Consider the following 18,595-nt stretch of genomic DNA (forward strand, 5'->3'; position numbering starts at 1 on the left):
TATGTAAAATAAATCAGCTTTGTCAGAACCAGCTATGCACTCGGTTACATAAAATTTCAAAAGTATCAAATTTGAAAGTTAGATATCGGAGAATGCTGTCAGTTTTCAACAAAAATAAAATCAAACATTAAGTACATTGTTAAGATTTCACTTTATTCCATTTGCGTCTCATTCTGATTTTTTCGTCTCGAATCCTGTAGTGTACTTACTCAATCAGGAAAATGAGTGCTTAATCAATTTTCTTTAATCTCTTATATCCTCTGTCATTTCCTAGTAATCTCACTTCTGTTCTAGTTTTCCAATTTCCTGCACATTTTTAATTAGCATTTGCTTCTGAGGAATTTCCTCGCACTTGTACGTTCCGGATATTCGGGCAATCGCCTGGATCATCTTCATAATTTCCTGCAATTTAACATAGTCTTGGCGTGTATTTTCGAAGTAGCATGCAGAGCAAGTGAACGCGACAAACTAGGGGGGAGAGGTGTCCGCAGCCTTTGCAGAAGGAGAAAGGCCGTTGCTGGCCACCAGCAGGTGAGAGGGAAACTGATACAGTTTTTTTCAGGTTCTTTCAACAAATTTTTACTCATTCAGCGTTTCAGTGCGTTATTCGGCGTCTTGGCGCGATGTTCTAGTGCGAGGATACGATATGGTGGGCTAGTTAATTGGCGCATCCACCATTTTTAACTGTGCATTTTCAGGATCTTAGTAGAATGCCATATGTGGGGAAATTGTGTTGATAAGTGACAATAATTGTGCACGATGAAATTTTCTTATTTGCTTTTCTTCATCTATCTTCTTAGTGTAGACGCGCAGAGGAGATCGGTGGTGAGTTAAAAACTGGAAATGTACTTATCGCGGGTTATGTAAACTTTTATTGTTTACGAGATTAAACTCAAAAGAATAATTCTGCATAATTTCGGTATTGTGATAAAATCAACTGGCCGTTAAGTTGCTGAATTTCTAAGCCACTAGTGGATATGTTCATACTTTCAATCAAGTATAATTTCTAATATCTTACAATTTCACTTTCGACTGACATTTTAAACATATGGCCATTCACATCGGTTCTTTGAACTTGATCGGAGAGTTGAATTTCTTGGATAAATGGCTTTTGAGGAAGGTTTCAGGTAACGTCTAGGTCACGCAACTTACTAAAGTGGAGCAAATGTGTGTTTCGTGCAACAGATAATTTACATAATCTGAGTTGTGATTATCAGAAAATTGCAATGTAACCACAATTATCTTAGTAACGTTACAAAATAAGTCATTTATCCAAGGTGTAAAGTAAAACTAGAGATTTTCCTAATACATAACATTGAACTAATTGCTTCAGAGACCATAATTAATTTAAAAAATAATGTAACAGCTAGTCGTAATGATATTATCTCAAATGCAAGCACTACGACTTTGTTTATTACGTTTCACGTTAATTGCATGATAAATAAAACCATAACACTTTTACTACTATTAATTAATGTTTCAAAGAATTTATTATGCTGATATTATTTATTCAACAGTCCTTGTTAGTTGGAAAAATGGTCTGCGGATTAACTAAATTTAAATTTCAACTATTATTATTATACGAAATTGTTTCAAATTTGTTGTTTTCACAAGTTTTTTACCTTAAACTAGTCTTTTTGCTTAAATAACTTGAACGTTATGTCTTTATAATGAAAGTACCAACTTTGCAGTAAAAACAGTTTTTTTTATCTTTCTGGAAGACCTGGCAATTATGTTTATTTTTTTAGAATGGTTTTTGCACAAATAGCTTTCTTTGCAAGAAAAACTTATGGTTTACCGTGTAATAAATTGAAAATTAAAACTATGTTTTTAATTTATAATTTATGCAGTTTGTATACTGTTACTACATTTGAAAACTGGAAATAACCGCAGTAACAGTTATAGTTTGCAAGGCTACCTACACCATACGAAGGACTATAATATATGCAAAATTTTATTACAATTCAAATAAACGAATTCATCAATTTTATTTAGAAGTAGTTGCAAAAAATATTGTAAACATTGTAATTAATATGTAATTATACAGGGTGTTCCGTTTTCATTGTTACAAATTTAAACAAGTGATAGAATATTCAATTTTAAGACAATAGTTTCCTATGAACATGTATCAAAAAGTGTTACGTAAGCGAGCTACAACCCTGAAAGAGATGCCTTTTTAAATAGCTTTTTCTCACTGTTGCAGAATAAATAAAATTACGAAAGTTGATAACATCTGAACGAATTCAAAGATCAGTTGTCGAAATTTTTAATAACGGGCGTCTTAAATGGTGAAACAAATTTAATTTTTGATTTTTATTCTCTTTATAGTCTGTAAGACAAATTGTAAACTGATTTTACTCAAAAACGGTAAGTTGTGTCGAAAAAACGCAAGAAACCTCTTTTTTGTAAAAAACTATGTAATTTAGAATTCTGTAGCTGAAAATGGCAAGAACCAACAGCCAAAATGGTTAGGGTACTTTTTTTTTTCTTACATAATTTTAATTTTGAAAAATTAAATATGCCTTGGAAACTGTAGAGTAAAGTGCCAAATTCGACAAAAAGTTATTATTAAAAAAATTTGTCTAAAATCATAAGTTCTTATACAAAATTTTAAAATTATCGTCAACTATGGTTTTTATTCTTTTTGTAAAAAAATGTAATTTATAAAAAAAAATATTTTTTTTTGTAAATTTTGTAAATTTTTTTTACTATTAATAAAAAAACTTTTAAAAATAAAATCTTTAATTTAAGAAACAAATAATAAAATAATGATTTTATTAAACATATAGAAAGTATTGACAGTCAGCTTTGTCGGCGATTTATTCCAATCTTTAATCGCAGTTTACATTGCAATCTAATTTAAAAGGTTAAAAGTCTCTTGTATGCACGTTTTATTAATTTGTTAATAGTTCTAGATTTTCCTTTCAGCAATTTTATTTATTTCAAAACTTTCGTTTAGATATTTGAACACAAAATATTTGTTTGTGGGAGTACTAAATGCCAAATTAACGCCTTTGTGTTAACGATAACAAATTAATGACTCATTAAAAATAATATCAGTGAAAGTGGAATTGCCAATTTTGTTAAAGAAACCAATGACACTCTGAATTATATCAAATTGATAAGAGGGCAACTCCCTGAACTTTGAGCCGGATTACACGGAATTTATCATTAATAATGCTGGAATTCTACATGTTTATAATTTTTTTATTTATTAATATAAACTTTTATTAATTTATTCAAATATAATGTGTAAAAATGCGAGGAAAAACACGGTTTAAATGAACTGATTCCGATTATTGTAGCCTGAGTAGCGTGCAAAAATTACGTTGTCCATTCTACTATTATATAAACTTTAAATTCTTTACGAAACGCTAAAACATCGTTTGAAGTTTTTGACTGTTTTATTAATTAATAGCATCTTTTTGCAAACACGCACCTGAGACACGAAATCTCCATTAAAGTTGAATTAGGTTCAACAAATGTCTCTAAGCACATGTCGTAACAAATTTTCAGCCAATTTCCGAAACAGATCTGTATCTAAATTAAAGAAAATTAGAAAAAAGTTAATTTGAATAAATTATGTCAGCCAAATTATGACATTTTATTACTTTCTTAGTTAACAGCATTTCCGTTGTTTATGATTACCATTAGCACGCATTTTAGTAAAATCATATTAACATCAGCGAATTTCTCCTCGTTTCTCCAATGATTTTTCCTGATCATGCCACCACTGAAATTCACTTTCGTTTAAAGTTCACTCGCGATTTTTATCATCGGTGATAAAACTGGTTGCACTAGGTTTACATAAATTTAATCTGAAGGACGAATGAAAGGCGGGGTCCGAGTGATACAAATCCAAGACACATTTATTAAAAGTTTACACTTGGGTTATTGCTTCTTGCTACAATTTTAAATAAGAATAAATAACTTTCACCGATTTCTTAAATGACGGAGCCTCCTGATTTAATCTGGGCAAAACGATATGCAATCCGGTGTCCGGATGTGGAATAACTTATTGGAATTTTTAGAAATCCGACATAGTTCAGCCCTCGCATACAAGATTTTTTTCTCCATTTCTATCACAAAATCGACATAAATATTGCTTATAATGAAAGGCATGCATTCTAATCGATAGCCTTGAAAACAAACCTAGAGCTGTGAATTTTTCCAAGACTCGATTTCATTTGCCCACAATAAACAGTGCAGAAACTTAATTGTCATATTAGAACACACGTAATTGTAACAATTGTCAGATGACAATCGGGCCGATGAGACTGTTTTCACTAAAAATCATTCGATGGAACCAAAATGGCAATTTTTAGTCCAAGCAATGGAGCGGTGAGCTTTAGAAAATTGTGGGAAATTATCGCAGTGTTAATCTATAATTATTACCAGATGTAATTACGGAATTTTTATCAAGAAAGGGCGTTGTCGTGACCGGTATTAAATTGAACTGAAGGTTGTACAGTTTTGTAAATCTTTGTCGCAAAGATTTGCATACGAGAACAATGTGGTATTAGGGATTTCTCTGACAGATTGACCTATGCAAATTGATTTTTTCTTTTGGGATAATTAAGTAGACAAACTTTATTATACTTTCAAATTTTTTAATATGAAATTTAGTATATTTTCATGTTGGTTTAATGAATCATGAACTGGCTTGACAATTTTAAAATGTCAAACGCGATATTGGCAAACATCTAATAAAATTCTGCATCGACTATAAGGATGTAAAGCAATTATATAATAAAATAATACATTCATAACGACGAAAAAAATTATAAATTTTAATGCTAAAATGGAAGAGTTGAATCGTTTCCTAAATCTTGAAAATTTATTAAATTAAAATTTTTGCACTAATTAATTAATTAAGAATTGGAAATACCTATCTTTGAATTCTACGATTTCGTAACAGCGTGGAATCACTCTGACTACAAAAATCACATAAATCATTAGTAAATTGCTGCGAATATGAATTATATCATAATGCCAACTGACCGTTTCATTGAGTTGTAGGTCGATAATTTTACTACACTTTATGTAGCAATTTAATTTAGAAAGGTTAAAGGTCTACATATTGAACAAAGACTTTTCATGCACATTTTATTGAACAATTTAAAAAAAAAATACTAGCATATTTTAAAATCATTGTTAAAAAAAAAACACATTATAACGACTCTCCTAACGAAAACTATAGTAACTCATAAAAATTGTTTTTTGAGTTACAAGGCTCATGTAGGTCCCAAAACACAAAAACAATAAGAAAATTTTTCTTTGAATAAACAATGTTATTACCAAAATTCAGACCTTGAGCAATTTTCAGTAATATTAAACGATTACTTGATTTTTTATTAACAATCAAAGATTTAATGCAATTATGCTCAAAACTGTAATTTTTGAGTGACTATAGGTTTCGTTGGGAGAGTCGATAATAGTGATTTACGCAGGAAGTGCGTAAAACAACAGAGGTGTTTTCTGACATTCTTATAATTAAAAATTTCTAGTAAAAGAGTAAAATATATGACCCGTCATATTTATTTTTATTAAATATTCTGCAACGTTTTGATTTAGAATATCATATCCTTGCAGGCAGTTTCTTACTTAATCTTTGGTAACAATCTTTTTTAAATTAGATATTCCTAAGGCATTACTTTATTTCAAATAATAAATTGTCTAATGTGGGTCAAAAGAGTAACTGTATGATCTGAATAATTCATTGTTGATTCAGAAAGGTTATTTATTTTGAAAGTACATTTTAATGTTTAGGTTTATGTGCAATAAAGTTGTATTAACGAAAATAGTCGAGTCGTAAAAATAATGGCATTTATTTAAAATTATGGCTAAATAATAAAACCTTATTTATACAATGTATAAACTATTCACTTCCTAAAATTTTGGAAATAGGGTCAATAATAACGTGGAATTTTGCAATATACAAGGTGACTTGCAACATTTGTGCAATTTAACGGTCACTTTAAATTTCTTGTGATAATTAAAATTAAAAATAAAGTTAGCATGTGGTATAGGAATATTTTTGACACTTTCACTGTTATTATTGAAGAAAATTCCTCTACTGTATCTTTTAATTTTAGATGACGTCAATTGCTTTCCTATTTTGTCCGATCACCTACATTCTAATTAAAATTTCAAATAAATAACATTCTTACTGATTTTTAACCAACGCGAATCGAGTTAATGTCAACAAAGACATTACGTTTATATCCTTCACAATAAAATTTCCTTTTAATCCATAAAACCATTAAAGAGATATTTTATATTCGATTATACTTTGATTGTCCTACAATGTAATTACAGTTTTACTATTACTTGAATAATAAATCACCATTTCATTACATGATAAAGAGGCACAATTTTTCAGCATGGTGTTGTTTCATAATTTCCTACAAGCAAATAAAACAACTTGTAGCATTACTACTGTAAATCAATTTGCAGTTTCTAATTAGTCTTTTTGCTAATTCCTCATCTCGAGTTCTTAAAGAACATTTTCTATTGATTTTAAAATTAATGCAATTTACCTTCTATTCTCCATAACCTCGTGTTTCGCTCAGTCGCACATTAGTCGACCTGACTTTTACAGTTAGTCCAACTTAATTATCTCGTAACACCACGTACATACATAACATGCAGTAATTAATTTGGTGAATACCAAAAGAACATTTAAACATCCTTGTGTTAATTTTTCTGCAACTTGAAAAATTTTGAACGAATATTATGTCGGTTTGTACGACTGGAACATGATTTATATTTAATTTTTAAGCGAATATTGCTACTTTCACTTTCCGACAAATGCGGTCAATATTTAATTTTTAATTTTTTAATTAAAAACACGGAGATGCATCAAAATGTAGTTCGCCATACATGCAAATGTCGATTTATGCAGATTATCACCCACTTTTAGTGAATCACACTAATGTTTTATTTGGCGATCCTTGGCATTTTTCATTTTGAAAAAATCCCACTTTCAATTAATTGGCTATATTACAGAAATTATCTCCGCTTTGTTATTAGACAGCAATTATTCTGTATCATATCTAATTACAGTAGGATTTCTCGAAAAAGTATTGTAGATTTTCTGCATTATATAATAATAATAATAATAATACTATTTTAATTACGCCCAAGAATTAAATAATTTAAAAATGTTTTGATATTGTGTAACGAAGAAAGCGTTTCAAATTGTTTTACTATTTTTAAAAATAAATCTGTATGAGAATATAGACTTTCCACCGAGAAGAAAATTATAAAAATCTTCGAAAGTTCTAAATATAAATTTGATTCAACGCATAGAAAGTGACTTAATTATCTTTAAACCGCCCGATACTTAGTTACGTAACCCGTCGATAATTTTAATTAAGGAAATTTGATTTAGCATAAAGCTTGTTTCAAAAATCATCACTTGCACAATGAAACCGATTAGAATGATGTTTGGAGCTTTGAACAAAAACTGAGACTTTCACAATACGCAAGCATGTGGCTTGCGGTTATCTTCAATTAAAGTTGGAAGTTATTACGTACAAATTGCGGTAATTAGAAGAATCAGTGTAATGTAGTAATTTACCAGAATTTGGCCTTGATCTGTACGACTTCTGATGGCTATCTTTTAAATATTTTGAGACAGCGAAAATCCGAATAGATTTGAGTTTGCGAAAGAGAATTTTCAACGGTTTCACGCAGTGGTTCGCCAAGTGGTTAGCGTGTATTTTTAAAATTACCAATTTTATGCTTTCTGATGAATAATAATACGTCTCTTTTGTTCTCGCCTCTTACTATCTCAATGCCGTGTAAAAATTGTAACACTGCTCTCAAGAAACGAAAATTCCAGTTTTTTGTCTCACAATTTAAATCTTACCGGAATCGTAAACACAAAACTTGTTGACATTTGAATCCGGACAGATACAAGGTCTTTCGCTTGAGCTCTATTTTTTCCACTTGTAGTAGTCACTAAATTGATTTGATTTCGCAAATAGATCCCTATTAAGTGCACTTAGTAGAAATTAAACCAAGGTTGTTAATTAATTAACTTCATTACTCATAATTCGGAAGAGTTTAAATCGCCTATTTGACGTCCTCAATTTTATTAGAATCACGATGTGTCACGTAGGCGTTACATATCCGACATGGGTATTGAGTGCTCACCCAACCTCACTATCATTGTTTAAAGAAAATATATGCCGTCTCAACAAAAATTTAAATTAAATTACTTTATTAACTTTCTTTTCTACAATAGAGAATTAATGGACTTTGAACAACCATTTACCGTAACAAAAATGTTTACTAAGACTTTGCTAATATGACCTTGTTTGATTGAATTTACAAGAATTCGTTGAAGTAAAACCTATTATTACAGAAGTCTGAATTACTATCCGAAAATGAACCGCAACCAAAAACAGCGAGACGAGGACGAGCTAGATTTACTCTAACTTCGGAAACTCCTCAAATCGAAGAACCGAAACGACCGGAAGTACCTAGTCGGAGATTAAGTTCACGCAGAAGACCAGAGACAACTCCTGTTAAGATAAATAAAAGTTACGAAGTCGAAGAAATCGTTGATGAAACGCCTCTAGAAACATTACGAAGACCTAAATCGAAATTATTTGTTGAAACACCAGTCGAATCAGTCCGAAAACATAGCAGTGCAAAATCGTATACTGAAGCTAAATTCGAGGAATTTCCAGTCGAATCAATCCGGAGACCTAGTAGTGCAAAATTGTACACTGAAGCAAAGTTTCACGAAACTCCAGAGTCTTTAAGACGACCAACCAAATCAAGAGTTTTAACAGAAACTAAATACGAAGCTCAAAATGCGCCCACTTCCAATGCTTTGTTTCAACCATCCACTACCGAAAATTTAGATGAAATAATAAAAAGTATCGGTGAAGGTTTAGACACAACTTCCTCGTCTGTGTCTTTATCATCGACTCTTCCCTCTAGTTTAGAATCTTTGTCATCTGAAATAACTGCAAGTGAGATAACTAAACCTGATAATGATATCAGTCGAACTCAACCTGAAACTACTACTCCGATAACTTCAAGAACCACGAGACGAAGTAATGGACGAGCTAGAAGTAACACAGCGAGTCCTACTGTTGCGTCCAGAGTTCGTTCAAGAACTAGAGCTACTAGAAGACCAGAAGAACCAAGTTCTACTCCCACTGCCGGTAGAACAGTTCATAGAGGAGCAAGACGTCGAAATGAACCTTCTTCTGTTGAATCTAGAACTAGAGGACCTTCAGTAATACAAACTGCTGAAACCGTGGAAACACCAACACGATCACGAAACGGTAGGCGAACCCCCGGAACTGCTGCTAGAAGAAATGAAGAAGTGACAGTACCGGAAAAAGTAACCCTCGACCTCCCCCAATCTCGTAGGTTGGGTAGTAGAAAAAGTGTTGAAACGACAACGTTTAGAAGTCGAACTAGAACACGTTCTAGGGATATTCCCCCAATCATAGATGAACAAAAGTTGGAAGTTTTACCTCTCTTTGAACGAGAAAGCAAAACTGTAAAACCCTTAAGGAATAGTAGACGTCGTAATATAAATTCTGCCGAAGAAGTTGAAACCAGTGCTACCGAAAATGATATAAAAATCGCCCCAAAACCACCTAAAGAATCCGTGGTTGTTGCAACCAGAACTGAATCTACAATCAAGCGAAGGAAAATTATTAGTAAAGTATCTCGTAGATCATCGACTAGTAAACCAACGGTACAAACAAGTAAACCCACAGTTCAGACCCCTAAACCGACAATTGCAACTCGTAAACCTGTAGTTAAAGAATCTGTGATTTCTGAAGTGTCGGAAGTGACCTCAAAACGGACTGTATCTAGACAAAATAAATTAGCGAGGGCTAAAACCGAAACTCCTAAATTTGTCCAAAGAGGTACGAAAAAGTCTGAGATAAAGTTGACAAACGTGGTAAAAAATAAATCAAGTGTGACAAGTTCAGAGGAAGAGATCGACGATTCTGATAATTATCCTGAACAATTCAAAGCATTGTTACAAGCTAAGAAACAGAAAAAAGTAAGCATTGTTTGGATAATAATAGTATAACAATGACCTGGTGATGTTTTAGGAGTCAAGGTCGCAACATCGTCTTGTTACTGCGGCTCCAGCAGTCACGAAGACAACAGAGAAGGTCGTGAACTCTTCTCCGAGCTCAACAACGCCAGTCATTGCATCGGAAGCAAGCCGCCAGGTAAATGAAATTAACAATTGTGTAGTTGTAACGAAACAACTTTGAAAAAGAGAAAGTGGTTTTTGATAAAACTAGTTTAGTACAAATATACGCTTGATTAGCACACAAATATGCACCATATTGCGACAGTTTTTTATTTCTAATTAGCAGCTGGAAGAATCCGAAAATGAGTTAGTTCCTCGGAAAGTGCAACCAGGACGCCGGTTTACTCAAACCACCGAAAAAGCCACTAGGCCAACGAGAAAAAGTAAAGTTGTTCGCTCGACCACAATTGCGCCATCAACATCTACAAGAGAGCACAGATTCCATGCTAAATTTAACACCGAACCAGAAGCCACGACTAGTAATCCAGTGAAATCGGCGAGGAGTTTGCCGCCGAAACCTCCTCGTGGATTATATAGCAGCAGAAAAACGAAGGAAAGTTATACGAAAAATAAAAGTCCATCAGGACAGGTAAAAGTGAAACTTGCATAAATGCACAACAATATAAAAATTGCTCCAGATTCCAACGCCGAAAAAATCGAATCGATACAGTTCGAGATATCGCAACGACGCTGCTGCGAGAGGTGCTATTCGAACCAGTACGAATGCCCCAGCTTACTTACCTACTATACCGACTATCACTCCACCAACGACTTTGGTAAGTTAGTTGATAAGTGAAGTGATCCTTGACAAGTCAAGCTGGTCACTTTTGTATTGAAATAGTACACCTTGACTTAAATCAAATCGATTAATCAACTTTTGGCACCCATTCTAACAACTTTATCTTTGCTTAAGGAATATGTTTGGCCTGAAGAAGAAAATATTGAATACAGTTGGTCTTTCTCACGCTTAAACTGAGAAGTGTCTTCACTGCTTCATCACCTGCTTCCACTCCTCTTCTACATTACTTATAACACTAGATAAATATATATCACTGGTGTCGGTTCTAAGTTAACAGTAAGTACATGTACGGATATTTATACTTGACTGGCATCCCAGTTTATTATTTGAATTCTCCCTCAACTACCTCTTTCAAACACCAGTTCTAAACAGCCAGTAATAAAGTATAAATATAATACAAGTATCTTGTATCATTTCTATTTAAGATAGTTTTAAGAAGAGGTGTACTATTTTATTTTTATATTTTTATACACGATATTTTCTAATAAAAAGCATCACAAACAGGATTGTTTGTTTTTATTCAAGTTTTGTAAATATGAAGATACGCACGCTGTTTGCTGATAAATAACCTTATGGACCAAGGTGTTTTCCCCAGCCGTGGGTTTAATCTCGAAACGTTTGCAGGTAAAATCGTCCTACCGAGATAAAGATTTGGGAGTGGAGGTAATCAGTTTCGATGACCCTGTGAATACGGTACCCTCAGCAAATCTAGTTAGCGGAGAATACCTCGCTTCCTCGACTGAAAGTCACCTAACTAGTCCCTTGGTAAATTGGCAAAACAACAAGTTCAAAACCGAAACTGAAAAAAATCTCTTCCTAAAGGTATCGGCATCCCAAACCAAGACCACCGAAAAACCCTTTTCAATTATCGAGAGTATAATAAATTCCATAACTGCTATTTCCACTACCGAAGCACCCGACCCAACAAAACTAACATTTTCGACTGATGATCCGACAAAACAATCCGCCATTTTAAAACTGGCAACCAAAAAACCGACAAAACTTGACAAGACACAAACCACCCAAATAATTCCTGTTGTGACAGTGACTAGTGAAAAACCTACAACCATCATCGAAAGAATTCTAAGTTCTTTGTCAGCTATTCAAGCTGATAACACCACGGACACAAAAAAATTCAAATCGAAACAAGTAGGTAGCAATTTTAATACCATTAGTTCTCCGTCCACCACACCTATCACTAGAGTGACTAAATCTACGCTTTCTGCACAATACAGCACCACTGTGAATCCTTTGACTGTATTAGATGAAATTTCAAATGAACAAACTTTGCAAAAACGCACCATAGGTAAATTATTAGCTCTTCTCAACACTTTAACTTCGACGACGCCACGTTCACGTCCCACACAATTAGTTGTTGTTACGCCGAAAGCCACGAACTATGTAGTTGGCACTAGTGTTGTACCCACATCGGCCATTGCTACATCCACAACTATCGAACCTATACTAAGCTCAACTATAACAACAACCACAACAACTGAACCTACGACAACAAGTACTACTACCACTACCACAACAACTTCTAATCAACTTTTTACATCGCCGAGTCCAGGTGGCGTGTCTATAAATTCAAGAGCAAAACCTCCAGAATCGACCACCATGAGATACACAACAACACCAACATATACTACATTGTCTACTCTAATGCCGCCTACGACCACAATGAACTCGCTCACAACACTTTCTCGAACTGAAGCAGTTCCAACAACAATGACTCCTAAAGATATTTCAAATGAAATTGGAGCTCTTCCTCTTTCGTTCGAAACGGGTGGTAGTACCACACCGTCTACTACTACTGATTCTTCTTTATCAATCAGTACTACTTTACCAAGCACTGAATCATCTATCGATACTGAAACAGGTTTTGTGTTTCCTTCAACATTACCAGCATTAGTAAATTTTGAAGTAAGTCCAGGCAGCGTGTCTATCTTCTCTGCTAATGATTTGTCTAATGTAATAACACCAGAAGATGGTCCTAGTACCACAGTAACTATTCCAGGCAGAACTAATCTTCCAGAAACTGACATAACAACTCAAACGAGTACTGATGTCACAACTCCTATTCAAACTACTACTCCTTTTCCTAATTCTGCTGATAGTAACGCAAAAACGCAAACTAGTGTCACTTTAAACAGTCGTATTGCTTCAACTGATCCTAGTACTACTCCTATGAGTACGACAGTTCCTAGCGCCACAGAGGCGCCGAGTACTACAACGCAGAATCCGACTACTACTGATAGTAGTACTACCACAATGGCTGTCACTAATACTTCATCTCAAGACATTTCCTCTAACGTTATTGATACAACAGGCTCCCCCGAGAAATCTAATACTAGCACTGTCATTCCTCTGACTAATATCACTTCGAGAACGTCGGGTCGTTCCGGCCGCCTTTTGAACGTAGTTCAAGACTCTGTACAAAATTCCATCGAAAATACGACCAGTCGAGACAAAGATTACTACATTTTCGCCGTGTTAAATAACAATACTGTCTTGCGCAAACGACCAAGTAGATTCCCAAATAAAGAAACACCCTTCCTTATTGTCGGTGTGTACCCTAACAACACCATAGTGAGAAAATTCCCCAATGGTTCCTTTGTTCCAATGGAACCTGTTATAAGGGTAAGCGGATTCGATACACGCGAAAACCCTCCACCCTTACCGGAAATAACCAGTAACCAAGTAACCCCCGACCAAGGCAGCCGACCGGATAATAAAAATCTTCAAACGGTATTCATTGTCAATAACTTTTCGGTGCTAGGGCTTTCGCCGCTTCTTTCATCTCTCCCTACAGGTCACCTGATCTCAACTGTTGTATTTATGTTGTATGTATGTACATACCACAGCTTTTGAATGTTGTAATTTGTGCACGCTTGTAATGTAGATAATGCACCACTAATTCCTATAGTTTAAGTTCAGGTGACTATAAAAATAAAGAACTGTCACCTCATCCAAAACTCAGTTCTTTATTTTTGTCTTTGATTTCCTAACAGTACACATTTTGCTATTAATACTTTACCATCAAAGCAGGGTTTGACGAATCACCTCAAATTCTGAAAAATCAGTACTTTCTTTTTGTAGGTTGAACAAAATACAATACCACCTATAGAGGCAAATCCATTGTCTATAAGTACTGTTAATAATCCACCAACCACCGGAACTACACCTAGTAGTACCGTTCAAGCAAATCCATTATCAATTAGTAGTAGTAGTAGTACCAGCACAACTGAAAGTAGCACTTCTAGAAGCACTAGTACTAGTAGACCAGCGCCTGTTTCTACGACTTCCGCTACTACAACATCTAGCACAACTTCTGCTGCAACTTTGCCAACTCTGACGGAAATTTTAACGGGAAGAACCGGAAAAGCTTTCAATAGTATCATAAATATCTCCGATCTAACTAAAGTCGAGACGCTTAAAGTCGATCCGAAGGTAAGTAAAGGATATAAAATTGCCTTAAACAACATAATTTGCTACATGACACACTATTTTTATCAGACAAATCGGGTTTTAAATGCCGACGAGTTAAAAAATATAACTGGCGTTATTTTTCGATGGAAACCAGTGACAAGTTCAACGTACATGTTTCAGGCAAGGATCATAAAAATGACAACACTGACCGAAACCGAAACTAAACTTTTCTCACTTAGCTTAGTACTTTCTGAATTATCTAAACATTTCATTCTAATGTGTCTACTGAAAACTCTAAATACATTTAGCATTTCGTACTAAAGTTATAACAAAGTCAATAAGTATTGGTAACTAATAGAGATTTCTTGCAGACCGATTTTATGTCGACCACTCCTCCATCGCCAACTCTCTCAAATCGAATTTTAGACAATCCGTCAACAATGCCTCCAATGACGTTGCCACCTACAATTCGATTAACAACAATGCCACCAACGATGTTGCCACCAACAATTCGATTAACAACAACCCCAACAACAACATCAGTCCCAACAACAACTCCAGTTTTCACAACAACAACAATGCCTCCTACTACAACACCCATACAAACGAGAAGACCAACAACGATACCTCCTTTCACTCAACCTGTAACTAGTTCATTCCAAACAACTGCAGGTTTTCCGACGAGTACTTTCTTCCCGCAATTTTTGACCACTTTGTTCTCAACTATTCGTCCAAGGAGGGTATCAACAACAGAAGCGCCAATTACAATTGTGACACCAATTTCAAACAGAATTCAACCTGTCACAAGTCCAAGAGTTGACATAAATACCAATGGGTTTGATTTAACTACAGCTGGAAGTACTAGACGACCCACTGCTGTTGATTTAACAACTGGTACTACTCGAAGAGTTACTACAACAACAGTACCTACAACTTTGCCTTTCACGGTACCTATTAGTACTACAGTTAGAAGTAGAAGACGAGGTACTACTACTACAATTCCAACCACAACCACAATTCTGACAACGACAACGACCACAAATCCGCCAACAACAAGGATGACAAGTCAGAGAAATGCAAGACGTGGTACCACAACAGAGGCAACAACTACGACTACGAATGCCACAAAAAGACTTAGACAGTTAACGGAACAACAAAGGAAAGATTTGGAAGCCATAGCTCAACTTGAAAGAGAACAAGCTGCAATTCTTAGACAACTTGCCTTCCTTACTAATTTGGTAATTATTATGTAATTATTTTTTTTTAATTAATTTTATTTTTTTTAGAATATTGGTGGTAATACAAGGACCACAACAGACAGAACTGATTTAGCTAAAAGGGTAAGGAATGTTATTCGTACGTGGTGTCAATTAAGTAATTTCCTGTTTGTAGATTGTTGCTTTGGCAGTTGAACGAGACAAGGACCGACCAAAACCAACAACAACAACACTATCTCCTGAGATTACAACCGCTGAATCAAAACGTGAAGCCAAAAAAATTAGCGTTTCTAGTGATCAATCACTTGAAGAAATAGTGAAACAATTTAATATTGTAACCCCTTCACCAATCACCACAGAATACGGTAAAAGCAATGACGCTATCATAGCTGCTCTACTTAAAGAACAAGGAATTGGTCCTACAACTCCTAAAGTTCTCGAAGATGTATACAGTCATACAACAACAACAACCAAACGTCCCAAACCTACAACACGTCCACCAGGCCCCCTCATGCAAAGCTTAAATTGGCTACTCAACGTTCTCGCCCCTCAACCAACAACTACAACTACCACTACCACTAAAAGACCAAAACCTAAAACAAAGTCTAAACCAAAACCTAAACCTAAACCCAAACCCCAATCGAAACCTGACGAAATATTAACTCACCAACCCACACACATCACACCTGTAGTGACAGCAGCACCGCGTCGAAACCTCGTCAGTTCATTGTCACAACAAGACATTCAAAAATTAATTCGACAGCTTGAAAATATCCAGAAAGATCCAGCAAACTCGCAAGAGTTAGACTTTTCGCAAATTAAGAGTCTTCAAGCGTTGCTAAATTCTGACGAAGGGGTACAAGTGACATCTTCGGGAAGTACGGGAGCCACTTCACGGCCAAATACAACACCTCTTACCACCGCAAAACGCAAAAGCAAAGGGCGGGTGGCCAAATCGACAACAGCTGTACCTTTGAGTGTCAGTAATAGTATTGCAGATGATGAAGAATTTGTTTCGACAACTACAACAAGGTCGAGGGTTTCACTACCCCCTGTGAGACTACGACCTGTTCCTGGAATTGAAGATGGTGATACCATGGTGCGAGGCCAATTAATTACAGCTGCAGTGAACGTCACAAGGGCTATTTCGTCGTTCCTAGGAACGGCTTTACAGGTAAATCAAAATCTGATTACAGAATTGTGAATCTAATAAGAACTTGATTCTACTGGAAAAAATGTTTTACAGGATGCAGCCCAACAAGTTTCGAGACTATTTGCAAACGGGTCTGCAAATTTCAGAGATTATTTGGGCTCTAGTTCGGTTTTAGCGAACGTTTCAAATTTTACCGCGGCTAGTAGTGTTTAGGATGTTTCATATTTCTAAAAATGGTAAATTCTTCGTCGCATGGAGCATTTTGTCAGTTTTATAACTTATTAAACCTCATTCTCCTTTCATTGACTGACTACCATCTTAACGCACATTCATAGAGACCAAAAATAATCACAACATTATACACTATTCCAAAAAATTACATTTTTTCGTGATTTTTGAAAGGCTGTATCTCATCGAAAAATGGACGTATCTAGATTGAAAAAAAAACATTTTGAAGCCTTAAGTTTCTAGTTTTGAGATCTTCTGGCAAATTTTTTTCTGTGCTACTGCTACCACGCAATCCTAAGTAATAGATAGCGCGAGGGAAAAAATCTATTTTTTTTTGTTTTTGTTTTTTGCCCACGGACGTGGGGGAATTTTTTTTAGTTAAGTCAATGCATAGGCCGGATAGCAAGTTTATTTACATTTAATATGCTTTTTTTATATTCTATTTACGTCAATTTTTCGTTGAGACCTTTTGTGATTTTTTTGAAAAATATATATTTTTTTTCACTCTCAATATTGATTTAAAGAAAAGAAAAAAAAATGTTGCTTTTTGCGTTGTTTTAGTAAATCTACCGCGTATTCACTTGATGAGGAGACTAATGTTTTTAGGAGTTTTTACAGCTTAATGTATCCAAGATAGTCCCGTTAATTTTTAAATCGATTCATCGAACTGTTTTCTCGGACCGATTGATCAAATTTTTGCAAAAGAATTAAAGGAACAATTATTGTACATATTGTTTCTGAACATTGTCTAATTCTTGTCAAAATAAGAACAACGATTTTTTTTTAGCTTTTTATTACCCTTATATTCTCTGTCTGGTCATATGTTGCTGAGATATCAATTATCAAAGACAAAAGGATCCTTTTTTCATTTAAAGTCAGATATCTCAGCGAAAAATTGACGTAAAAAAAAGGTGAATAAACATGCTATTCATGCATTGATTTAACTAAAAAAAAACACGTCGGTACACCAAAGACAAAAACAAAAAAAATTTTGATTTTTTTCTCGCGCTATTACTTAGGATTGCGTAGCACAGAAAAAATTTGCCAGAAGATCTCAAAACTAGAAACTTAAAACCCCAAAATCTTTTTTTTTTTTAATCTAGATACGACCATTTTTCGATGAGATATAACCTTTTAAAAATTCCCTTTAATTTTTTGGAGTAGTGTATCACAATTCGTTTCGTTAACACTGTGGTAAAAGGTGCTTTAATTTATATTTTTATAGGGTGCTGCCACTGGATTCCAGTCCTTGTTGGGTTCCGGATCTCGTGCAGTGGGATCTTTAATGCAAGTTTCTTCAAATGCTTCTTCAAGACCAGGATGAAGAATACGTGCTATACTTAACTGTTATTTATTGTATTAATTTGCATGTAACTTGTTCACTTGATTTGTTATAATTGCACAAACGACATTTTAAGATTGATGGGAATGTTATTAGTCAACTGATTCGACGTGATAAAATTTTATTTCCTATTGTTTTTTATTTAGGTGTACTACTTAGTCATAATTTTAGAAAACCAGCTGATGGCAAATACTCGGAAAAACATTTTATTTTCGCTTTTTGTGTATATAGAAAGTGTTGTAAATTATTATTGTTATATTAGTTAGTACGGTTTTAATTTTAACATTAATTTGTAAATAAATTGTAGCAATTATCATTAATAAAATACAAGACGAGAAAATTGGTG

General features: G+C 34.3%; 1 protein-coding gene across 8 annotated transcripts; it reads left to right on the plus strand.

Annotated features, from left to right (window-relative positions):
* The first annotated feature begins 581 nt into the window (after positions 1-581).
* Positions 582-18,589, plus strand: LOC123005819 (mucin-2-like). 8 transcript variants are annotated; one of them, XM_044399806.1, is made up of 14 exons: positions 582-825; positions 8,372-10,042; positions 10,095-10,217; positions 10,365-10,670; positions 10,720-10,857; positions 11,505-11,645; positions 11,703-13,628; positions 13,980-14,330; positions 14,397-14,489; positions 14,681-15,547; positions 15,596-15,649; positions 15,702-16,700; positions 16,773-16,915; positions 18,133-18,589. In XM_044399806.1, the coding sequence occupies exons 1-13, from the start codon at positions 760-762 to the stop codon at positions 16,890-16,892; spliced, it is 6,855 nt and encodes a 2,284-aa protein (XP_044255741.1). In that variant the 5' UTR covers positions 582-759; the 3' UTR covers positions 16,893-16,915; positions 18,133-18,589. The 8 variants fall into 8 exon arrangements, with proteins under 8 accessions (XP_044255741.1, XP_044255738.1, XP_044255733.1 ...); XM_044399803.1 differs by lacking the exon at positions 14,397-14,489; XM_044399799.1 differs by lacking the exon at positions 14,397-14,489 and having other exon boundaries at positions 583-649; positions 699-825; positions 11,505-13,628.
* Positions 18,590-18,595: the final 6 nt, after the last annotated feature.

Source organism: Tribolium madens, unplaced genomic scaffold (genome assembly GCF_015345945.1).
Source record: "Tribolium madens isolate multiple individuals breed KSU strain unplaced genomic scaffold, Tmad_KSU_1.1 Scaffold_20;HRSCAF=117;Tcas5.2_LG4, whole genome shotgun sequence".
Classification (NCBI taxonomy): domain Eukaryota; kingdom Metazoa; phylum Arthropoda; class Insecta; order Coleoptera; family Tenebrionidae; genus Tribolium; species Tribolium madens.

Bases quoted from the DNA above. Each gene is read 5' to 3' on its own strand.
- LOC123005819 (XM_044399806.1), top strand. From the start codon at position 760: ATGAAATTTTCTTATTTGCTTTTCTTCATCTATCTTCTTAGTGTAGAC. The intron at 13,629-13,979 runs GTATTCATTGTC...TTCTTTTTGTAG, and splicing joins ATAATAAAAATCTTCAAACG to GTTGAACAAAATACAATACC. The intron at 16,701-16,772 runs GTAAATCAAAAT...AATGTTTTACAG, and splicing joins TCCTAGGAACGGCTTTACAG to GATGCAGCCCAACAAGTTTC.